Here is a 23814-nt window from a genome sequence, read left to right on the forward strand (position 1 = left end):
CCAGTGTCCCCTGATCTTCACCGCTCCCATATACCCCCCCCATCCCAGGAGTGATGCATCTGTCTCCACTGTGAGATCTTGTTGGGGAAGGGAGTGGGGTCTGCCTCTGACCCAATCGCAGTTCTTTAACCATCACTGCAGGTTCTTTGCAGTTCCCTCTGAGATCTTAATCATGTCGGAGAGATTCTCCCGATGCTGTGCTCACTGAAACTTCAGATCCCACTGCAGAGCCTGCATACGCCATCTGGCATGATTTACAAACAGGATGCAGGAGGCCATGAGTCCCAGCAGCCTCAGAGTCATTGTCACTGAAATCCAGGATAGAGGCTGTAACATTGGTATCATAACCTGAATATCCTAGACTTGCTGCTCAGGGGGATAAGCCTGAAACTGCACAGTGTCGGGAACAGCTCCGATGAAAAGGAGCTTCTGAGAAGGAGCTAGGTGTGACTTAAACACCTTAATAGAAACCCCGGCAGATACAGGAGTTTTGCTGTAGTCTGGAGGTGGGAGACGACAGCCTGGGGCGAGGACACCTTCAACAGTCAGTTGCCGAGGTAGGGAAAGACTGATACCTCTAACCTGCGCAGATGAGCTGCAACCTCCGCCATCACCTTGGTGAACACTAAAGGGGTGATGATAAGGCCATAGGGTACAACAGTGAACTGAAAGTGTTCGAGGCCTACCTTGAACCACAGGTAACGCCTGTGTGCCGGCAGGATGAGTAGATGCAAATACGTATCCTGGAAATCCAACGTTACCAGTCAGTCTCCTTGGTCTAGGGAAGACAAGACCTGAGCCAATGTGAGCATCTTGAATTTCTTCTTTTTGAGGAAGAGATTGACGGTCCAGAAGTCAAGAATAGGATGCAAACCTTTGTTTTTTTGTGGTATCAGAAAGTAGTGGGAGTATCAACTACTGCCGACTTCTGAAACTGGAACCTTCTTTATAGTTCCTTTGGCCAGGAGAGCTGTAACTCCTCTCGGAGTAATAATAGGTGATCCTCCACCAGCTGTTCTTGAGTTGGCAATAAAGGGGGGTGGAAGAGACAGAAAAGGACAAGAATAGCCCTCCCGAATGATCTACAAGATCCATTTGTCTTATGTTATGGACCACCAGCTGAGGAGATGATGTTGAATTATTCCTCCAACTGGACTGACATGGTCTTGGAGAACCAAATTAGGAATTCTTGGAGGCTGCAGCTGCCGGGGGCTGGGTGGCAGATGACTTCTGGCTACCATTCAACGAGGGCGGAATGTACTGTTTCCACATCATCACTCAACTTGGGGAGGCTGTGCTGGACAGTGACTGGTGTATGGCTGATATGGCTGAAAACCCCTCCCATTGCCACAAAAGGGGCGAAAGGCAAATTGGGGACGAGGTGTTACAGAGAAGCCTAAGGATCTGTCAGTAGCACGAGATTCCTTGAAGCACTCCAATGCCGTATCTCCCTTCTCTCTCCGAAGAGACAAGTTCCATCAAAGGGCATGTCCATGATGTTGGCCTGGATATCACCTAAGAAGCCAGATGTTCTCTGTCAGGCGTGGCGCCGTAAGGCCACCGATGACAAAACCACTCTACGCATTGAGGCAGTCGTATCTAAGCCACACCTAAAGGTGAACTTTGCTGCCTCTCTCCCATCTTTCACTGTATACCTCCTCTGGGGCCTGTAGCAGGACTTGCGCTTCAGGAGTGCTTCCTATTTTGTGTGGGTGTTCTAATAATCTTGCAAGGTAATAACAACGGATGCAGGGAGAGTAATAAATAGCTGTTATTAGCCACAGAGGCTGGAAATAATGCTTAAATCTCATTCACACATTAGTGAACTGTAGGGCATTGTATTAATCACATTTTCTTTTGACAATATCAAGATTTTCATGAGAAAAGTAATTATTTACCTTAACGATGTCAGCAGGAAAGGTAACCTGGAAGAGTGCCTTTTTGGATTAATAAGAAATCTGTGCCACGGACTTGAGAGTTTTGCACATTATGTTTGATTTGTAATTAACTACAGTGAAATATATCCAGCTGTTGCTGCCTTTGTACTCAAGTGACAATAGTTATATAACAATAAGAATAATACATGGTACTGTACTTCCACTGGAACAATTTCTTAACAACTGAATATCGGAAATATTACCTGACAAAAAGTCTTTGTATGTCTTAAGAAGATCCACACTAACAAAAGAAGGAATGTACTGTTGTATTACAGGTTCTACAGAAGTTGTAGCAATATCGTGTTCAATTAACTTCTTACATGCGATCATAGCAACATCCACCTGTCGTAAAATAAATACATAAATTGTATACAAAAAATGAAAATCAAACTATGATACCACTTATGGAAAGGTGCGGAATCTGCACATTAAGTAAGCATAAAATCTTGTTCAATAACAAAGGAAGTTTCAAATGAAAAAAAAGTTACTTACCTTTGGTAATAATCTTTTTGGTGGATACTTTATTTACCTAAGAACTGTGCACCTTTTAAATATGCCTAGAGCCAGCCTGAACCAGGAAACCTCCAACATACCTCTCCAGCCCCGTAGGAGTTGCTGGCTCCATCTTAATACCAGAAGTGGAATTGTTGTGATATCACTGAATTGATATTGCCCACCCTCGTGCCCTGACGTTATGTTTCATCTGTTTTTATCTGCACTCATCAAGGCGGAGACAAGGAAAGACATAAGAAGTTATAGCAGTGAAGTGCAGCAATATAATTTGGAACCTTATTCCCGCCTACAAAACAGGCAGGTGGGCAGGATCATTGAAGAATGTGCATGTAGGTGGAGTATCCACCAGAAAGATTATCTCTGAAAGTTAGTGATTTTTTCTTCTGATGGATAATTCTATCTGCAGATTCCTCACCACTTGTACAGATTCTCAAGCAGCACCTTTACTCAGTGACGGTATTGAAGGGGGACTGGCCATCCCCCCTTATCACCACTGAGCCCAAACAATAGTTTTTGACAAAGGTGTGAAGAGAAGCTAATATTACCACCCAGTACACCTCAGCCACAGGCACTCCCCTGGCCAAGGCTGGGGTAAAAAAATGTTGCTCTGGTGGACTGGGCCTGGATTCTGTCAAGTGCTGCCCTATTTGCAAGGGTACAGTACTTGTGTACTTTATGAAGAACTGGGGCCGTATTATGGAAAGTGCCTGGGGGGGCAACAGGCATGTGTGCCCGCTTTGCACTCCAGGTGCTCTTTGGTATTACAGAAAGGGCCGCAGACGCTTTTACGGCCCTTTTTGTAATACAGTTAGTGCTGGTGTACATATAGCATCAGCGGTATCACAAGAGTGTTCCCTCATTTGTATGGGGCGGTAGCCAGATAATAATGGGGAAATACCTTTGCCTTTGCGCCTGCGCTGTATTATAGGCGTGGGCGCAGCGGCCCGCTCTTATAGCAGCCCTCTGGAGGGGGCAAAAGAGGGTCCTATGGAACTTCAGTCATCCCCTTGCAGTCAGGTGCGGTCACTCACTGCACCTGCCTGCAAGGGGATCTGCATGCGCCCTTAAAACAACATGCAGGTTGCCGCCCACACAGTGGAACACAGAGCAGCTGTTTCAAAGCTGCTCCACATTTCACTTGAATATGTTGCCCCCAGAAAAGCACATCTTTGCGGCTGCTCTAGGGGCAGTGCATTCAAAATAATATGGTGCACTCTCCTTGTTTGCGCAACGCCATTGTTGGACTTGGCCCATTTTCCCTAAAATGTTTTGCTTTTCTCCCTAGCCGTTGACCACGTGTGAGAAAAAATACCTGCTGCGCAATGGCATGCGCAGATTTATTTGTGTTGTTGTGGAGAAATGCTACTTTTAAAATGGATGCCATGGCTGTGTGTTGTACCGCCTGACTGAGGTGGGTTACCAGTCTAGTTGTTTGTTTCCCAGCAACCCCAGCTTTTGGAGGGAAGCCTGGCACCCAGGGTGCTCTACACCGCCCCCTAAACCAGTTGGGACCGGTTCCCCAGGGAATCTTCCAGAAGCTTCCAGCCCTTTCTGGCAGGTGGGGTGAGGGGTGTATAAATAGCGGAGCTGGGGTGCCATGTGCTCAGTCTGAGCGGGGACTTGACTGTGAGGGGACATACTGCCAGGAGGTACCGCCACATTGGCCTGTGTGCTGGCCCCTGTGCCCAACTATACCCCTCAGCTGTCCACTGGGCTAGTGAGAGCTCACCTTACTGGAGTGAAGACTACTGTCCCAGGAGGAGTGCCACGTTACAGAGGATGACAGTTTCTAGGAACTGCAGCCCTGTTCTGATGAGTGCCCACTAACTGCTGATCTTACCCAGTAGGGCCTGCTGCTCTCCTACCTAGCACCTCTTGAGCGCTACAACCCTGCTTTGTGGGACCTAGTGCCGTGGGAGCGCTATATAGTGGACTGGCCTGTACTACCAGGAGGTGAGGAGTGTGGGCGCTACACTTGAAGGACTGTACTCCCTGCCTGCACCCTAGCGCCTCGTGGGACCCTGACTGCCTTCCCTGCGTAAGGAGAGTGCGATAGGCGAGTTGCCAGGGGGAGGTGAGCGCTATATTTGGTGGGCGCTATACTTTAATTGACTGTTTCCTGCCTGCTCCCCTAGCGCCTCGTGGCCACCAATTGCTTGGATGCCAGGAGAGAAGAGCGCTTCCACACCCAATTTGCAATGCTGTGCTTTTTAGTGCTGGATGAGTGCTGCATTTAATGTGCCGGGGGAGAGTGCTGTGTTTCCAGTCCCCCGTCGCCTCTGGAAATAGCGGGAGCCTACTCCGCATTTTGCCGCCCTCGCGGGTGCCCACCCCACACTGTGTGTCATAGTAAACAGTGGGTGCCCACCCTGCGTGATGGCCGCCTTTCTGCATATCTAAGTAGCGGGAGCCCACCCCGCTTCATGGTTAAAACGTAACGGGAGCCTATCCCATACGTGTTTCTGCGCGGGTGCGTACCCCGCAAGTGTGTTTAGTTGAAGGTGGGAGCCCACCCCGCACTTCAAAACTGCCCCGAAATCACCGCCGCAGCCCGGGGCCAGGAGAGGAGGAGAGCCGCTGCGCTGCCCGCGGCGACCCGGAAGACCTGCAAGCTGCCTGGTGTGGTCAGAGCCAAGGCAGGAAGTGGTGGTGAGTCCCTAGAGGGGGCTCCCGTGAGCTGGTGGGAGCCCCACGCCTGTTTCAGTGAAGTCCGGGGGCCCGGGTGGAGCGAGTGAGGTGGGGGCTCCCCGTGAGAAGAGGAGAGCCCGTTGAGTGAGGGGCTCCGTGTGGGACTAATGGTGGAGAGGTGGCAACAGGGCAAGTTGTCGGTGCCCACCCCGGCAGTCCTTTTAGGAGGGCCAGCGTACTGGTGCTGCTGGTCTTCCCAGCTGCCCCCACTTGGCATTGGGCAGCTGCCGTGAGCGGCCGCATTGGTTTTGGAGGCCACGTGAGGCTCCCCCAGCACGGACCGGGCCACAGTGACCCGGGGGCTACACAGCGCCGCCGCAGTTGCACGCCGCTGCGCCTATTTCGCTTTTGGGGATAACTTTCATTCAGAGCCCCCGGGGCGGGAGGACCCCAACTTCCCCATGGACCGGGACTGATTCCCAGTGCTCTACTCAACTGCCCTGCCGGACACTTGTTTAGAGTCCCCAAGGGGGCTCCCCAGGCGCGGTGTCGCCAAACATCTAATTGGCCTCAGTGGGCATGTTGTTTGAGATGTCAGGTGGTGCCATGCACACTGTTTAGGAGACTCATAGCTGACGTCACGCCTTAGGGTTGCCTCTATGTTTCTGATGTATGCCTAAGGACCTGGCACTTACGCCAAGGAGGCTTTGTGCCCAACTTGATGCTGTGGTGTCTTTACACTAATGTTCAGATCTAAAGTCATACTAGGATGATCCCAGGTGGTTCATGCATGATCCAATGTGTTTATGCCCATTTTTATGCACACTGTGTTTCCTGTCTCATGAGGTCTGCTTAATGTGTCTATGCTGATAAGGTTTTGGAAGCCAATGTTACCCATGCGGTATTATTTCTGCCCCCTGCTAAATGTGTTTCATGCCTTTATGCTTCATGTGAGATGTTGCATGCTAATGCATTTATCCTAATGATAATGCCCCTTGGCTTACAGCTTTAGGCCCATGGTGATAGTGATGATAATGCCTAATGTCCATGCCTAAGATCCTGTTAAGCCTATAGTGATGCCATGATATTTTCGTTGCAGGATGTGTGGTTTACGCCCTAATGAGGCCTCATGCAGATATTTATGCCGGATGTTATGCATAATGTAATGTTTCTGCCCACAAGGATGTCTAAGGTTATGCTTTTACGCTACCGGTGAGGTCTTCATGCCACATGTTAATGTATTTACATGCCTGACACTAAGGTGATGATGCGTTATTTGTATGCCTAATGCATTTCTGCTAACGCCGATGTTTACGCCTGTTGTGGAACATTGCTAAGTCCATGATCTAGCCAGTGGGTACTGGCTGTTACACCTTTATTACTGGACTTCCATTTATCCTTTGTCCTTTTGTGAGGGTTCTGGCAGCGGCCCGATTGGCCCTGCCTTGTAAATGGTCCCCTGTGTATGGTTACCCGGTGCCGGCTGGCACTGAAGATTTGCACCTGTGATTTCCTTTTGAGGTGTTTATTTCATAACACACAAGTTATTTTTCACCTAATCTGGTGTGGAGTCTCTTTTTGTAGTGTGCCTGGTGTGTCGCCCGTGTGTGCTGCGCGGATGCTTTACACATTTCCTCCGGAGTTTGGCCCGTCCGCTCTGCACCACGCTACCCGTTTCTAACAGCCATATTCTGTTATATGGCCCCTGGTTGTTTGACTTGATCTCTTCAGTGAGTCTGTCGTTGCAACTGCTCCTCCTATTTGATTGGATTGGATGGGGTGGAAATGGTGGGAAGAGTAATAGATTGTCCCATAGGGAAGGGGCTCACCACATTGGAGAGAAAAGCCGCTTTCGTTCTGAGGACAAGTTTGTCCAGGAAGAAGCATGTATATGGCGATAGACACCTGCAACTCAGTGATATGCCTCACTGAGGAAAAACAATCAGAAAAATTGGTTTTGAAAGTTCACAAATGGAACTGCCAACTTTGAAAGGCCAAGTTAAAATCTCATTGGAGCATGACAAAGGGAGTTAGATTACACATGTTCGCTAGTCCCTTCAGGAATCTCATCACTTCAGATGACTGAAAAAGAGACAACTGACATAGGATGCATACGAAAGCTTCCTAGTCTACAATGTACCCCTGGACAGTGCCCATCGCACATCCCTGCTGTGACTGCACAAGTGCACACTTAGGGATATCAAACAGATGAGCCCTCAAGGGGTCCGCATGTTCAGAAGTACACCAAGTGACGAATCTGTTCTATTTCCTGAAAAAAGATGGAGCGGGTACCCAGGGATAAGTGCAGAAGTCTGTGTACCACATCTTTCTCAGCCAGTATGGGGTACTGAAGATGACTTGGGCACAGACTTCGAGAATTTTCTTCAAAACCTGAGGAATCATGAGTATGGGAAGAAACATTTAGTGGAGGGGAAAATAATAGATCAACTTAAATGCATCTCCCAAGGTTCCCTGCAACAGATACAGGAGTGCATAAAATGTCAGGTAACTGGCATTGGTGTGACCAGCAAAGAGATCTACTTAAGACGGGCCTAGCTGGGCAAAGATATCTTTAACCACCTCTAGATGGAGAAGCCACTAATGTCGGCAAGATGACATCCACTGAGGTCATCAGCCCTGATGCTCAGAGATCTGTTGGATGGTTGGCAGCTTGCCACTTTCTATTCTGAGGTGCCCAGACCCAGAGGCTGAGTGCTTCTCGACAGAGAAGGTGAGAACCCACCCCTCTTTGTTAGCATGTCACATCATGGTCATCCTGTCCATAAAGATCTGGACGGGCTGACTATCAATCAATCAGGTTTCTTATAAAGTGCGACTATTTACCTGTGAGAGTCTCAAGGCGCTGAGTGGGAGGGGTGGATCTGTGGTTTAGTCACACATTTTCACAGACAGCCGTGGTCATCCAGGAAGCAGAGTACTGGAGAGCAACCAGAGGCCTCAGCAAGTTGTGATCAGGACATATCCAACATGAGAGGTCAGCACAAGAGAAGCTAGAATTCTTCCCTTCCGTATGATTCACTTTTTCCATACCTTCTTGATCAGGGAATTCAGCATCCACATACTCCTACTACAGGCAGTTCTTAATTTGTAACAAAATAAAAAAATTAAGTTGGGGGGCTACATTTTTCCTAGAAGTTTGATGTTTCTGTTGACAAACACCAAACCTGCCTCATCTTTGCTCCTCCTCATTCCTCTTTCTTTCACCACTGTACGCTTTCTGCCTCTTGATCTTACTCTTGCAGTTTCTTCAAATGAGCTTTCACTTTTTGTCATGGTTTTCCCATTTCTCTTTTTCTTCCTTTTTCTCCTTTTTCTACCTTTCACGTGATCTGGGTCATAGTCTGATCATTTAAAAAAGCCTTGGTCCCCCAAACTGACCTTTGGTTGGCATGGTGAAGAAGGACCCGATGATGAAGCATGCCACCTCGGTGGGTGTCGGCCTTCATCCTTTTTTAAGTAAATCTCCACAAGATCAACCACTTTTGAAAAACCCTTTTTATTTTTATTTTATTTTTATTATTTTTAGAGTTTTCTAAAGTGCAAATAAGCCCCTGAATAGAGTATCAGAGAGCTTTACAAAACAAAGCAAAGTAAGTATAAAACATTTTTGCAAAAATAGAGCAGAGAAAGTAAACAAAACATTTTTATACAAGGTTCGGCAGGTAGCAGAAGCGATAATAGAGATGATTTGTTAGGAACAGTAGGAACAAGTTTGGATTTGAGTAAGTCATAGAGGTGAGGTTGTCATTAAGGAGAGTGTAGAGACCAGTTTGCGGTAGTAGGCTGGTTCAGTGCCTTGCAAGTCAGTGAAATAGCTGGTGTTATAGTGGGCCCCATACAGTGAGGCATGTGCGGAATTAAGGGAGGAATTTGCTCATCAGGAATGAATTTGCTTCCCTTTTAATAGTGGTGAGGAAGAGATTTTTCTGATGCAAGGAGGTAGCGAGTTCTATATTGTTGGTGCCGCTCCGGAAAATGCTGTGTCAGACATTTTTTTCTTGCTGAAGCAAGAGGGTTTCAGGAGTAGATTGATGGAGCTCCTATAGTGTCTGATTCCTCCAGATAATGTAAGTTTATAGGAAAGGTACTGGGGGGTATTGTGGTGTAGAGCTTTATGAGTGATGCAGGCTATCTTTAGGTGGATTCTAGCTTCATAGGGTAGACAGTTAAGCACCTTCAGGGGTGGCGAAATGTGGTCAAATTTCCTAGATTCTTTTAGGAGTCTTGCTGCTGCATTGAGACAGGCTTTTAAAGGGGCTGTTGAGATTTTGGGAAATCCCGAGAGGGTAGTGCATCCATACTCCAACCTCGAGATGACTAAAGCCTGAACTTCAGTTTTGAGGTCAGGGTTCTCAATGAATGGTTTCATTTTTCTGGGATAGTTGAGGTGAAATCGGCCATTTTTAGCCATAAGGTTGATGTGAGTTTGCATGTTAAGGTTCTTATCTAGTGTAACTCCAAGCAATTTGGTGCAAGTCCACCAGAATCGGTGTGAAATTTAGAGCAAAGATCATCTTGGTTCATTCCTTTATCTCCAGAGAGTTTTTAGGGAGGGAGATTTAGAAAATTCTGTTTTTTGTGAGATTAGCTTGAGGAAGTTGGTCATTAGCCATTGGGCGGTCGTTTCAAGAGCTTGATTCATCACCTTTCTCTCTTCAATTAAAGTGATCTTGATGTAAAGTTGAGTGTCATAAGCATACATGTGGAAGGAGATATTCGCATGCTGTAGTGCTTCGGTTTGTGGTTCGACATAAAGGTTGAATAGCGCGGGGATAGAGTTGATCCTCGTGGTACTCCTAGTATGTTGGCTGAAGAGGGAGATAGATTTTTATTCACCATGAACAACTGCGTTCTGTTTTCCAGAAAGGATTTGAACCACTGAAGGACTGTGCCGGATAAACCCATCCTGTTTTCCAGTCTTCTTAGAATTTTGTCGTGATTGACCGTGTTGAAGGCTGAAGAAAGGTTGAGCAGTACTAGTAGGCAGGTTTCATTACGGTCAAGCGCGAGGCGGGCGCCATCTACTATATGCAGAATCGCTGCTTCTGTGCTATGCCAGGGTCTGAAACCCGATTGGCAGTCATTCAGTAGTTTGAAATCTGTGATGTGTTGTTTCAGGTATTGTTGAACACACTTTTCTAAGACCTTGGCTAGCATGGAAATGTTGGTTAGAGGTAGGAAGTTATTAGGATGAGATGTGTTTTCAGTCGTTTCTTAGGTCTCGACTAGTGATGCAGTGTGAAAGTGCTGCCATCGCTTTGCGAGGCATGCAGTATACAATGCAACTGGGGGAAGCGCCACCCACTTTCCATCTATAAGTTTCATTGGCTCCTATTATAAATTGAGCATTCTGATTGGTTTTTAGCTTCTTAGTCTTGCCTCCTGACGACCATGTCGTCATTATTACTAATTTGTTTCACCCCAACCCCCCCCATCCCTCCCATATGTGCCTTCTTTAATGCCCACCCTTCTTGTTTGTTTTCTGATTGGTGGCCAAATTGGCACTCTTTGTTTCACATGCTTGCGATGCCTTACATCGTATGCATGCGTGACAAATCAGTGCAGTTTTTTCCAATTGGCTGTGGGAGGCAGAGACAGCACAAGCAGCGGCCGGGAAAATGCTGGGAGAAGATAATGAGCAGGGAGTCTCAATGGACAATGGAGGTTGCGAGGTCACCGGACGTTTTCCATAGAAGCAGCCAGAGTTCAAAAGGAGGACGTCAGGAGAACCGAGTGGATGCCTCAGCAGGTGATTTCCAGTGCGCCAGCACCAGAGCGGGTGGAGACACGGAAGCTTCATCAGGGAGAGGCACTTGGTGCAACGCTACCCTGGCTTTTGAAGACAGTTGTAGCCTCAGGCAAGTGACGAACAACAAATTCGGAAAGGTTGGGTGGTGGGAGATGACCAGGGAAGTTTCCTCACCTTGCTGAGAATGGACACTTTTGGCAGTCGTGGTAGCACATGTGCCGTAATGTCTGCAGTGACATCGTGCACTGGATCCCAGTACTGTGCTATGCAGGAGCAATGCTGCGCTAGTTGTAAAAATACCACCCGTTCCGCCCGCAGCACGCACATGTCCAACAGCAGTATCATCACTGCTGTTCTGTAATATCCTCACCGAGGTAACAATGCCACTCCTTCCTTGTCCTAAGCACAATCAGTGAGGCTGTGGTCTGCATAGTGGTGTATAGACGTGTGACCAAGCGCGGTACATACAGAGTCCTTGCAGTGCTGAGGAACAGCTTTAGTGGTTGTACTGGGAAAACCGCTGGTGTGTAGTGTCATTTCAGCTGCTTGCAGTTTAGCGTTTACATGTTGCTTGTATCGACGTCTTGGGCTCATGCTGACTCTGCCTTAAAATCACAACCCTACCACTACCGACATGATTGCCTTCCACTTCTCACACAGCGTGTATCAAAAACTTCCATGCCACGCCGGAGCGTCTTGTGACGCAGCCGTATGCCAAAACTGCAGGACGTCCAGTCACAAATGTAAACATACCCATGGGGGTGGAGGGACGATGTTCCACCACACAGAGTCTCAAGCGACAAGATCCGCTGTCTGAAGCTGACCGACATTGTGAATTCACATCACGGTTGCGGGACAAGCAGAGGCATTTGTTATGCACAAATAGGTCGAGCGCATGGATTACTTGTTGTCTTTGTTATGTTTTTTCTATTTAGGAAAAGGGCAAGATTTTGAACAAAATATGAATAGTTCAGCAGCTGTCGTGGCTATTGTAGTTGAATAGCCAAAATACTAATTTGCATTTCAGAAGTACCCAATTAGCATAAAAAGAACTTTGAATCATTTTAGGGCTGGCTCTCTGTCTATCTATAATGGATATAATAGTGCAGAAGACTTTCATTTCTTGAGCTTAACCACATGACTAAACACTCTCTGGGCTTTGCGGAACAGCTTCAAATGTACGTGCACTTCTATCTGCCCTGGCACAACCTTTTAAGTCTGACATAAGAGGTCTCTCAAGCTGCCCTTAGAATAAGATAGGGACACGTGCGTTAGGCGTACAGCCGCGGCATGGTAGCATTTGGCACATGTTAAGGAGAAAAAAATTAATCTTTCTTCGCTGAATGCCATTTATAACATGGCGGTATGTGTTCTGTGTCAGTTGCTGGGCACGCAAGTTACCACAGTTTAATCCCATTTTCAAAATCACCTCAACAGTTTTTGCTTTATTTATGCATAAAGATTTGTCACACAGTATTTATAAACATGGCAAGCTATGCTTCTTACGTCGCAAAGATGATTTTGTTGATATACATGTCGTATATTGAGCTATTGTTTCTGTTATAAGCACAGACATTCATATAAGGGGGAATATGTATATTACAACACAAGATACATGAGTAAGACAATGTCATAATTGCTCCTTCTATGCACCTATAAAGGGGTTTTCTCCAACATGTGCTCCCATACCTGGCGTATTAAACAAAACAAGGGTCCTAAGGAATTACATTAAAGAATTGATAAGAATATAGACCACAATGAGTACTATATTTTCAAATTCCAGGCCCAGCCGGGCAAGGAATATTTTATTTTAAAGATAGCAAAGGGATTATTTGACCAGAAGGGGATCAAAATGAGACCATTTGGATGGGGCACAATCCTGTACCTCTCCCAGAAGAGTAGAAAAACCATAGAGTAAGGTAAAGATAAGTGAAAAAGGGGGAAAAAAACCAGGCAAGAAAAATAGTTTGGAGCAAACAGTGGCTTACGAATTAGTGATCAATTCCGTAAGTCTCAACATACAGTGTCTACAGATAAATATGTACAATAAGTCGCATGTAACACTGTTTAAAAGCGTCAACGTTTCGATCCCTAATGCTCCTAAGTAACCAGGATCATCATCAGGACTGTTTTAAATCACTGCCTGTGTACAATGCAGATGCCTGCCGAGTCCAGGGTGGCTTGGTTAGGCACTCGACCGTATGGGCAGCTGCCGATACGTCTGGGAGCTGTACACTTCCACAGAGAGGATCGCGGGGTCACGATTCTTCCTTCTTGGTGGGATTAGTTTTCAGGTCCGGAAACCTGGTGCTTGCTTCATGTTGGAAGCAGCGGTGAGTGGGAGACAGAGACACAGTGGTCTTCTCACTGTCTGTGTTCGGTGGGCCAGGTGATATCGTTGGATTCGAGGGACGGACGCTCGAAGCTTTCCTTCAAGATAGAAGTGGCGGTGAGTTGAGGGGAGGAACACGATGGTCTTCTCCCTCTACTGTTGCAGCGCGAATCCGCTGTACACTATGGTTTTACTCTATGGTTTTTCTACTCTTCTGGGAGAGGTACAGGATTGTGCCCCATCCAAATGGTCTCATTTTGACCCCCTTCTGGTCAAATAATTCCTTTGCTATCTTTAAAATAAAATATTCCTTGCCCGGCTGGGCCTGGAATTTGAAAATATAGTACTCATTGTGGTCTATATTCTTATCAATTCTTTAATGTAATTCCTTAGGACCCTTGTTTTGTTTAATAAACTTACGACCCATGGTCCAAAGGCCTTTCTGGGTTCCCTTGTTTTCATAGAACCCATACCTGGCGTGTCACACAGTTTGGTGCTTACTTTCCCTCCATGTTAAAAAACAATAGATATTTCAGCACCCAAGCTAATGTGCTGCGTAGCTAAATACATATAAGGTCTCACAGGCGAGACCAATTGCATTGTAAAGGCTTGTTTTAGGATAGGGGTGACTTGTCCAATTTTTGGCAATCCGGGATTCGACCTTGAGCTAATGAGGCATTGATGATTTTGGTCCAGAGAAAGGAGATTATATGGTAGACGTGGGTTAGGCAGTTTGAGGGGAGAGGGTCATTGAAGTGGTTGTTGGGTTTGATAGTTACTAGGGTTTTGGTGATGTCACTGAGATCGTATAGTTTGGTAGACCAATGAGAATAATTTTTAGGCATAGGTAGATCAAGATGTTTAGGATTTTCAGCTTTAGTGTTCTTTAGGGTAGATGAGTTAATTGCTGCCGTCCTTTGTTCGAGTTAGAGGGAATTGGTTTTTGCTGTGAAGAATGAAGAAAATTCATCACTACTAAGCTGTGCTTTCGAGGTCAAGAGTGCGGTTTTGGCCAATTTTTTAGATTGTTGTTTTAGCATTTCAAAGAGTTTATTCGGTCTATTTTTGGCATTGTCTAGTTCTGTTCTGAAGAAGTCATTTTTTGATTGTAGAATACTTTTGTTATAGGAATTTCTGGATTTCCTAAGTAGTTTGAGTTGGAGGGGGGAGAGATGTTGCCTCCATTTCCGATCAGTTCATCTTAGTTTGCGTCTCTCTTCATTTAGGGCTTCGTGGAACCATGGGTTTTTGTCTTTGTCCGGTATTCTTTTGAGTTTTACTGGGGATACTTGGTCAAAGACTTTGGTCATCGTGGAGTTGTAGTGAGCAGTGAGGTCACTAATGTCTGACATGTTATTGGGAGGAATGGGAACTTTCTCACAGCGGGAGGCTAGGTTGTTCCAGTTGAGGTTTTTCCTGTCTCTTATCCAGTGTTTGGGCTTGACTCGCTGTGAGTAGGTTTTCTTTCTAGCGGAGGGAATTTTGAAGGTAATAATGTGATGGTCTGGCCATTCACAAGAGGTGATTGAGATTTATTCAATAATTTTTTCTTTGGAGATGATCCAGTCAAGTGTAGCACCTTTGGAGTGAGTGGCTTTGAGATGGCTTGGATGAGGGAATGGTCAGCTAATAAGATTGTGATAGTGTTGACCTGCTTGTCTAGGGGTCTTCCTAATGGAGATTGAAGTCGCCAAGGAATATGTCATTGGAACGAGGGGTCAAGTTAGTTGTAATGATTTCCATAAGTTGGTCTGTGAATACCACGTTCTTACCAGGGGGATGGTAGAGTATATATAGTTTGTGGGAGTGGTTATCGGAGGATTTTAGGGAAATTCCTAAGTATTCACAAGAATCCAGGGGTTCAGAGTGAAACTTCGAGATGGTGATTTTAGCTCGATGTATGTAGGCAATGCCTCCGCCCTTTTTGTTAGGTCTATCTAGTCTTATGATGTTGTAGTGTGGGGTCTAGAAGGTCTAGGCATAGCGAGGATGTTTCTGTGGGCCAAGTTTCCGTGATGATGGTTATGTCCATTTTCCAGGTTTAGAATGAGGTCGGCTATGTAAGAGGCGTGTTTTAGGGCTGAGCACCAGTTTAGTAGGAGGCAGGAGATCTGGTTTGAGGCATTCTCTAAGGAAGGCTCTTGATTTTCGGAGGTAGGGGTTATTGTTGGAAGGTTATTCAGTTTTATTGTTCTGTGATTTGGTTGGGATGCTCTGTTTGGGTTGATGGGTACAGTAAGAATAGACATTTCTTCCTTATTTGTGAAGGTGCAAGTAGGAGTTTCGTAAAGAAGTAGTAAAGTTTGGCTTTCCGAGTCCGTTAAGTAGTTGGGGTGTTTGCGTGTACATAAAAATCGATTAGTTAGAGGCAGTGGGATAGTGATAATCACATTGTTGGTTGCAGCTAGAGAGTTTTGAAGATGATTGAGTTTAGAGAGAGAGTTTTCTGCGAGATGTGAGATGCTTCTGATTTCTAGGATTACGTTTTGGAGGTTCCGGGAAATGAGGTTAGTATGGGTTTTGAGTGAGTCTAGTTCAGGTTGGTAAGAGGGGGAGGCAGGATTGGCGCACAGAGAGGACTGGGGATAGTACTACTTGGGGGTGTGGTAACTGTGATGGCACTGTGGTATGTTTGAGTGGCTGGGAGAGAGGTAGTCGAAAATGAGTAGGGTATGTGCGGGTTGGGGGCTTTTTTACGGTTTGCTAGAGTTGCCTTGTCATGATGACTTTCTCCGGTGGTAGGGAAAGGGTTGTGGAGGAGGGAGAGGGCTATTGGGATAGGGGTGGTGGCAGAAAGAAAATGAGGAGCGTCGGAGATTGGGTATTAAGGGAGGTAAGTTGTTAATGCTTCTTTTGAGTGTTATAGGTAAGGGAGTAAGTCGCTGAGATTCAGGAGAGATAGGGATAGAGGTAATAGTTAGGTCCTGGAGGACACTGGGTGGAGTGTTAGTGTGGTTTTTTTAGTGTCGGAAAGAATTTGTCGAATAGTTCTAGGTCCTTATTGGCTGCTTGAATGAGATCAGTGCTAGTTTTATAGGAAGCTATATTCAGGGTGGCTCTAAGGTTTTGTGTGGGTGGTGTTGGGATCCTGGTTATGTAGGTAATATTTTTCTTGCCGTGGATGGTTAGAAGCTTGGAAAAGGCAGTTCGCCATTTGGCCATTTGGCCATTTTTCTAGTGAAAAATATGAGGTCATTGATTATAACACCTTTCTTGGCGTTGAAGGAGGGGTCAAGGAATAGTGGGGGGGTTTTCTGAGAAGGTTGTGTTTGAAGGTTTTGGAGGCATTTTTAGATAGATTGGGGGGTTATTGAATAGAATGTGCATTGTTTCCTTAAGGTTTCAAATGTGATCCAGCCATTATGTGGTATTCCTTGTTCTAGGAGGGGAACAACAGTTTAACCGTAGGTTGGGAGCTCTTACAAGATGGCTGCCACTTTGTTCTAGGAGGAGAACAACAGTTTAACCGTAGGTTGGGAGCCATTACAAGATGGCTGCCACTTTGTATGTGTCTTAATTAGTCTTTCCATTGATTGGTAGTCTTCTTTTACTTTTTGTAATTTTTATTTATTTTTATAGATTCAGCCATTTTGAGTGCTGGTAAAGTTGTTTGATGAACGGCCTGTGGGAAAAGGGCCACGTGGATCTCCTTTCCCTGATGACAGGCGTGAGGGCTCCGATGCTCCTCAACTGATGGGGTCGGAGGTGCAGCACGCATGGCAAAGAGGCTTCATGCGGGGCTGTGTGGTTCCGGTACTGTGGGAAGAGGACGGGCTGCCCGGACGAAGGAGCCTTCACTTTGGGCTCAAGGATCAGCAGATGTTCTCGATCTGACTCAGCTGGCACTGCATTGGGAGTTCTCTTCAACTCCACTGTTCGCTCCCCTCTAGCCAGTCACACCATACCGAGCTACGCTCGGAGTTTCCACTGGCAGCAGGGCTCACCAAGCAGCACCTCAAGAGCCCTGGAACTCAGCTCCCAGAATGTGGAGGCAAGAAGCCACGCCGCAGGGCTGATCAGACCCACAAGCTCCAAGATCAGCGCTCCAAGATCAGCGCAATGCTCGTGGATACCAGCAGTGGGTTCTTCCACCTCACCTCAGGAGGCATGGACATTAGCTCCCCAGTACAGTGGCCGGCAATCACGCCACAAAGGTGGTTCGGCTTCCTCAAAACAGCCCCACCTGCCTGATCAACGCTGTGGATTTCTGTTGTCAGCACGGCTCAAAAGCAGCTCCACAGGGCTCGGGAACTCACCACTAAACAGTGAGGAGGCAAGGAGAAGGGCCCCATAGCTGATCAGATCCTCTAGCCAGCAGCACCACAAGGATCTAGGCCGGGGGGGGTAGGCGAGATCTCATTACTTGATACACTGTTGGCGCTACCCAGCTGAATCTTTGTCTAAGTGCCGCATACTCTTTTGGGACTTTTGCCTGCTAGGGAGGGCGTACCCTGATCTGTGCTTTATTTGTAAAATAATAAGTACCGGTGCCCCAAATGCAACTCTGATGCTCATTGCCGGTGCCATAAAATGTCAGCATGCAGAATACAAAGCGTGCATAGTCCTGAATCCACCTCAGGCCTCCTTAATCGAGGGTCAGACACTCCCTACACCTTTATTTCACTCTTGCAGGTGCCTGTTTTCTTCATTAGTTATGGATTTCCTGTCTTTTTCTTCATCCGTCTTTCAGTTTTGTGTGTGGTTTTTTTTTCTCTCTTGCTCTTGGGAAATCGATGCTGAGTAAAAAATAAGTGTTGGACCCAAAAATAAGTGCTGGTGGCCCTCATCCGCAACCACCAGCTCAAATTAAGCACTGACCTTTTAAGATTTTTTCCTTTCTCTTGTCACTTTTAAGCCCATCACCTGGGACCTCCTGAGCATATTAAGCACAGCCATCAGAAAAAGTCATGCTCTCTGCACCTCAGGGTTTCTGTGCCTGGCATAGGTATACAATGCCCACCTAAGCCTTATTTGACAGAGGCAGGACTTGGCAGGGACCTTAGGTAGAGGGGGCACTGATGTGACAGTGTTGTGCCAGGCATTTTAAGGTAATAACTGTGACAAAGCAGGTGTGGAATCAGGATTCCCTCAACTCAACTTAATGGGACCCCAAACGGTGACTGGCAGTGGCAGTAGTATGGCCACACACATCATATGTTTCAGCGTTTCTGATTGCCTGCCCGCACTTGAAAACTTCAGGTGGCCTGGGGGTACAGGATATATGGGTGTTGCTTGAAGGGGCAATAAGAGGCACCAGATTTTGATCGGAAGTAATGCACTCTTCTTGAAAAAAGTTGGTGGTTCCCCTGGATCCTATTCAGGCTGTGAAGGGAGGAAGGCTGTGAGCACAAGCTGGATTTGCCCCTCAGTTTGAGAAGGTGGATGTGAAAGACCTGCTCCTTCTAGAGAGCAGAGTCCTATGATCTCCAGTTTCCTCAGATGTGCACTCCTCCCATGGTTAAATGCATACATCAAGACTATTGTCAGGCTCTTTCCAGACTTTATTTGCTGGAGTGAAATGGTTACACTGAGAATTCCCAATGTCCCTATAGATCAAGTGGATCAGTCTTACTGACCCTACCTGACCTAACGGGATGAAGGGATGCAAACTGATGGGCGACTGAATATCACTTCAAGGTTTCTATGTTATCCTGACTTCGGTTCTATAAAACAAATAATGTTTTAGTATATAATTAGAACAGTTGTAGGCTGGCTTATTTTAGGATTAAACCTGATCTAATTACTTATTTATTTATTTAATTATATGAAGTTTTATATAGCACGGACGTGATCCATGCAGGTATCAGAGCGCTTTACAGATGATCTAGGTACAAACAGAGTTGCAGGTAAAAAACAACAACAGAAGTTAGCCTGGCATATGATGTCCACTAGTTCTAGTGGGCACCTTGCACCAGTCTAATCGACCCTTATTGATGGTGGTTGTTAAGTTAAACTTATAAAAAGCTATCCTAGTGGTAGCATGGACCAGCAGCCATCAGGCTAGGATTTATAATCCGTTGAGTACAAAATGAAGGGACACTACACAAGGTATATATCAAATATGTATGTATTTATTCTAAACACAACCCCTCTGCACTCTTTATGAGGTCAGAGGTAAAAGTACAATACAAGTTACTCAATTACTATACGATAAGTTGCACAGTATATGTTATGCCCTAGGGGCCTCACAAACCATATACTAAAATAGTGGTATAAGAACCACGAAAGAATTAGAAAGCAGGCCTTGGGCCTGTGGAATCGCTGGGGCTACTCGAAACAACCAAAAGTTAGGAAGTAGGAGGCCCACGGGAGACGCGTGCAGTGTCTAAACACAGCCGCGGGTCACCATTGACTTTCTAAGGGAAATGTAGAAGTTACAAATATACAATTTAAGGACACTTCCGGATAGACTACGATGGAACCCTTTTACACTAGGACACTTTGAGAGTCAAGACCCATGGGAGCACCGGAGTACTTGTGTTACCTCACCCAGGGAAGCCGGGTGCATAGGTGTCTTTTCGTGTCGGGTTTCGTCATCGTTTTCAATGGAGAGCTGCAAAGAAGTGATGCAGGCGACCAGATGAAAAGTGTCGGGGTGGATCCAGGGGTGGATCGAAGATCTGTAGAACCTGAAAGCAGACGGGACAGAGTCTGAGTCACTTGCCAGTGACCAGGGCGGCAATAGAAAGATGCCACCAGATGTCGGGTGATTTCAGGTGAAGATGTGAAGTTTGTCTCTGCAGCCACGAGGACCAGGAGGCATCAACGACAACCAGGAGGTATATTTGAGCTGTCCCACTAAGGATCAAGTTGACTGCGGTGTCGGTATCTGGACTGGACCCAACAAGCCTTGGCAAACGCAACCCACGCAGGATGTCAAGATTGGCTTCGGTGCAGACCAGCAAGGTCTGAGGAACTTCTCCTTCGTAGGGAAGTTGGAGCAAGCCTGGAGCAACCAGGAAGGCAAGTTATATTCAAACTGGAGTCTTCCAGTGGCTCACTAGCCAACAGACTAGGAACCAGGAAGAAGCGTCAAACTGAAATGCAAAAGCGGGGCCCACTGGTCACTCATGGAGTGGGGGCCTCTGAGCTTCAGTGTAAATGGTGCTCGGGTCTGGGGCTTTAAGCACCCCAATGCACAACTTCGAGTTATCTCATGAAGTGAGTGTAGCTTGCAAAATGCAGGATGTCCAGGAGTTCCGGTCCCACATCTCTCGTGTCCGCCACGGGTCTCAGCTTTGCTGTGAGCGAAGGTCGGGGTCAGAGATGTCTGGAAGTCCATATCTTGTGTCGCAGATTCTTCGGGATCCGGCGGGAGCCTCGAAAATGCAGACCGGCAAAGTTGCTGTTGGTGCCTGTTTGAACAGAGTGGTCACTCCTTGACCACAAGGGAGATGTCTTCCGTCTTCCAGTCGAAATGGAATGTCGAAGGTCCAGGATTTATGTTTCAAAGTTTCATCCAGGTTAATCTAAAGTCCTAGTGACTGGGCTCCTATACTTATACTAAGTTTAGGGGCTGGACTACCCTTAAGGTCCCTCCTATGGGTGGACCTGGGAAGGGGGTGGTTTCACGCCAGAGCTGGGGCAGAGTGCCCCAGCAACCGGTTTGTACTGGGAAATGCATGGAGCACCTTGTGTGCCTCTGGCAGTGTCTGGAAAGCATTCACTGAATGTAGCCCTCCCTGCCCCAATACACAAATGCCTGTCTGGGGAGGTGCTAGCACCTCCTTGGACAGGAAACCTATTGTTCAGGCCTCCCCTGCCGGAGTTTCGTCCAGCAACAGGAGGTCAGACTCGTGTCTGTGGCAGCAGCATCCATTTTGTGAGGCTCTGTTTAACTTTAACCGGGTAAACCAGTAACTACATGTCTTCTCCCTCTACAAGGGTGGAATGCTACCCCCGCCGCCAGGACTGGCGGGGGGTAGTATTCCAAAGTGTTTGACACCTTACACAACATGTTTTGATAAAGCCAAACCAAAGTTAGCAATAACAGCGAGGATTATAATGCACTTAAAAGTATATGGTATGGCTATATCATAGAACAGCTATAAGGAGATTGTTCCGAAAGCTGCAGAGGGGCTCAGCTCATGCTAGAGCACCCTCTCACATAAAACTAAGCACTCTGCCTCCAGGATTGTTAAGGTCTGCCAAAGGAGTGACTTATAGGTGTATATGTGTCTATATGTATATATAGATATAGGTACACTATATCTAAGTAAGGGGTGATTACACCACCTTACCCAGGCTGTGTGAACAGACCTGTGGTGTCAGTTTGGAAGGCAAACCAGGGGTGGCACAATACATGCTGGAGCCCCTGGTAGGCCTAGGGTGCACCTATGCCCTGGGTACCTATGGTACACTATACAGGGGCTCACAAGGGTGATCCAGTAACCAATCTGGTATGTACCTAAAGTACATGGTATCAATTTAGAGAGAGAACAGCTGGGCTGTGGGCCTGATTAGCAGGTTCACAGCCACACTAAAGTCGAAAAACCAGAGAATCACAGCAAAAAGTGGGGGTAACCATAGGAAGAAGACCCTACTCTCCTACAATGCCAATGCAAAAGGAAATAGAAGAGCATAGTGTCCCTTCCTCCCTTGTCAGGTACACTGACATTTCTAAGCATGCACTTGCAGCACCTACAATAAAGGAACTACAAAGTTAGTCCTACTTGTATAATATCTATCTCACCTATGTAATCAATGTGTTAGTCTAATACTTTCTATTCATACCTATATAGACTCTCTAAAGAAAGATCAAATCTATTACATAGTCTTTTGCCAAATTTCTTGCTGAAAGTTTAAAACAAACATAAAATATATTGTTTAATGGGTAAATCAATTGAAGTCAGGTACTTTGAACATTCATATCAACAAAAATAATAATGTTCAATATACTTCACACATTCATGCCCATAATGTTTAAAGTACTAATATTTGTTTTCTCTTTTTTCGTTTTGTTTTCAATGTGTTGCACAGTCATTTCACATCTAACAAGTTATATCTAGAGTCTACTGGCAAATTCTCACTTAAGTTTCATAAGTACTTTAATTCAACCGCCAGCAGCGCATAACCTCAGTGAAGAGTCTTCCGCTTTAAAATCACTTTTTCTTCTGTGCTCTTCTTTTTAGGTGCAGCAGCAGTGTTCTGAAAAAATCACTTGAGAGGACAGCAGAGCCGATGCAATCTATGTTTCAACAGAGAGCAGCAAGGACGTGAAAACACAGAAGAAGCAGGAAGCACCAAGAATGGACGCCGAGACGCAGGCAAGGAAACAGGAATCCAGAATGATGAGCAGTCGCTCATGGTGCAGTGCGCAGTCTTCAAGGGTGCGTGATCCCCCCATTAAAGAGGCCGCTCTGCTGGGACGCTGGGACGCGAGTGTGCCAGACAGCTATGGCCATGGCTGGAGGAGTGCAGAAGGACATGTCCTGAATCAGGTTCTCCTCTGCCGACCACAAGTCCAAGTCCACTGCATTGCCCCTGGAGATCACAATGATGCACACTAGATTACCTCATGCTGGAACCACTGTCTGCATCAGGACTAGATTCCTAGCTTCTGTCTGAAACATCATAATTGTATCCCAAATGTCCTGGATTCCCTGCGTTGAAGGGAAAGCTTGTAGTTGGTTTGCATCCAGTACTGACACTATGAGCAGGAGGCACTGAGAAGTCTCTAGGCAAGAGTTGAGGTAAGACCCACTTTTTTACAGGAGACCTGACCTGTCCATAACACACTGTACCTGTTTCACAGAAGAGAATCTCAGAAAGCAAAAATCTGGCTCAAACCTGAGGAGAGAAGATCCAGATCTGCACTGAAAAGCATGCAAATAAGGTACTGCTGTCACAGTGCTTGGGTGGGCACTTCATAACTGAAGAGACGTCACCAGAAATCCACATCTGGGTTCGAGATGGAGCCAGCACCCCCTATTGGAATAGGAAACTTATGTCAGAATTCCCTTATCCAATCTTGCCACTGATATATTCAAGAGGTGAGGAATCTGCAGGTAGAAGTAGCTATCAGAAAGTTAATTACGTTCGCTAACATGCTTTCTAGTGGGTACTACCAACATATTCCTCATACTTGAAACTTTTTCCATGGGTTAGCCTGTATTTTGGCATTTATATTAAACTTTTCCTCCAACTCGTGCCAAATGCTGCCAATGCTATGCCTTCCATGAAGTCACTAGAGCGTCCCCCTGGAAGTTACACCACAGGTCTATTTGGTTCTCTCTGATGCTATACAGAGTCAAGTATAAAAAGACAGAGTGAACAAAAGTCAAGTATAAAAAGACAGAGTGAACAAAATAAGAAGCCTCGTTGCATTGCACAAGTGAGGGGGTAATAGGACTTTGTTATAGAATCTTTATGAACATCAAGTATCATATAGGGAGTTATGCACTGATGGTATACTATTCGTTTTTAGTGAAAGGGGGCAGTGTTTACCAGGTTGCTGTCTGACAGTTATTTGGCACAGGCACTATTATTAGGAGTGCAGAGCATGTGTAGTTACTTTATCCTTTTTATGATTTATTGCCCTCTGGCTCATCCCGAGACACCTTACAGGAGAGAATGAGGTGACTTAAAGCTAGTTGGAACATTTTATCTTCATTAACATTTTTTTCTTTTTGGTT

The 23814-nt window shown here is 46.2% G+C and overlaps 1 protein-coding gene across 3 annotated transcripts in view; it reads right to left on the reverse strand.

Moving 5' to 3' along the window:
- CFAP54 (cilia and flagella associated protein 54) overlaps positions 1 to 23814 on the reverse strand; it is a 2603731-nt gene that overhangs the window by 333879 nt on the left and 2246038 nt on the right. For 2 of the 3 annotated variants that reach the window (XM_078677994.1, XM_078677988.1), the window contains one exon: positions 2141 to 2279. In XM_078677994.1, coding sequence (XP_078534120.1) covers positions 2141 to 2279 — 139 coding nt within the window. Of the gene's footprint in view, positions 1 to 2140; positions 2280 to 23814 lie in introns of those variants that run through there. The other variant, XR_013608312.1, reaches the window with a different exon arrangement.

Source organism: Lissotriton helveticus, chromosome 1_1 (assembly GCF_964261635.1).
Source record: "Lissotriton helveticus chromosome 1_1, aLisHel1.1, whole genome shotgun sequence".
NCBI classification, from domain to species: domain Eukaryota; kingdom Metazoa; phylum Chordata; class Amphibia; order Caudata; family Salamandridae; genus Lissotriton; species Lissotriton helveticus.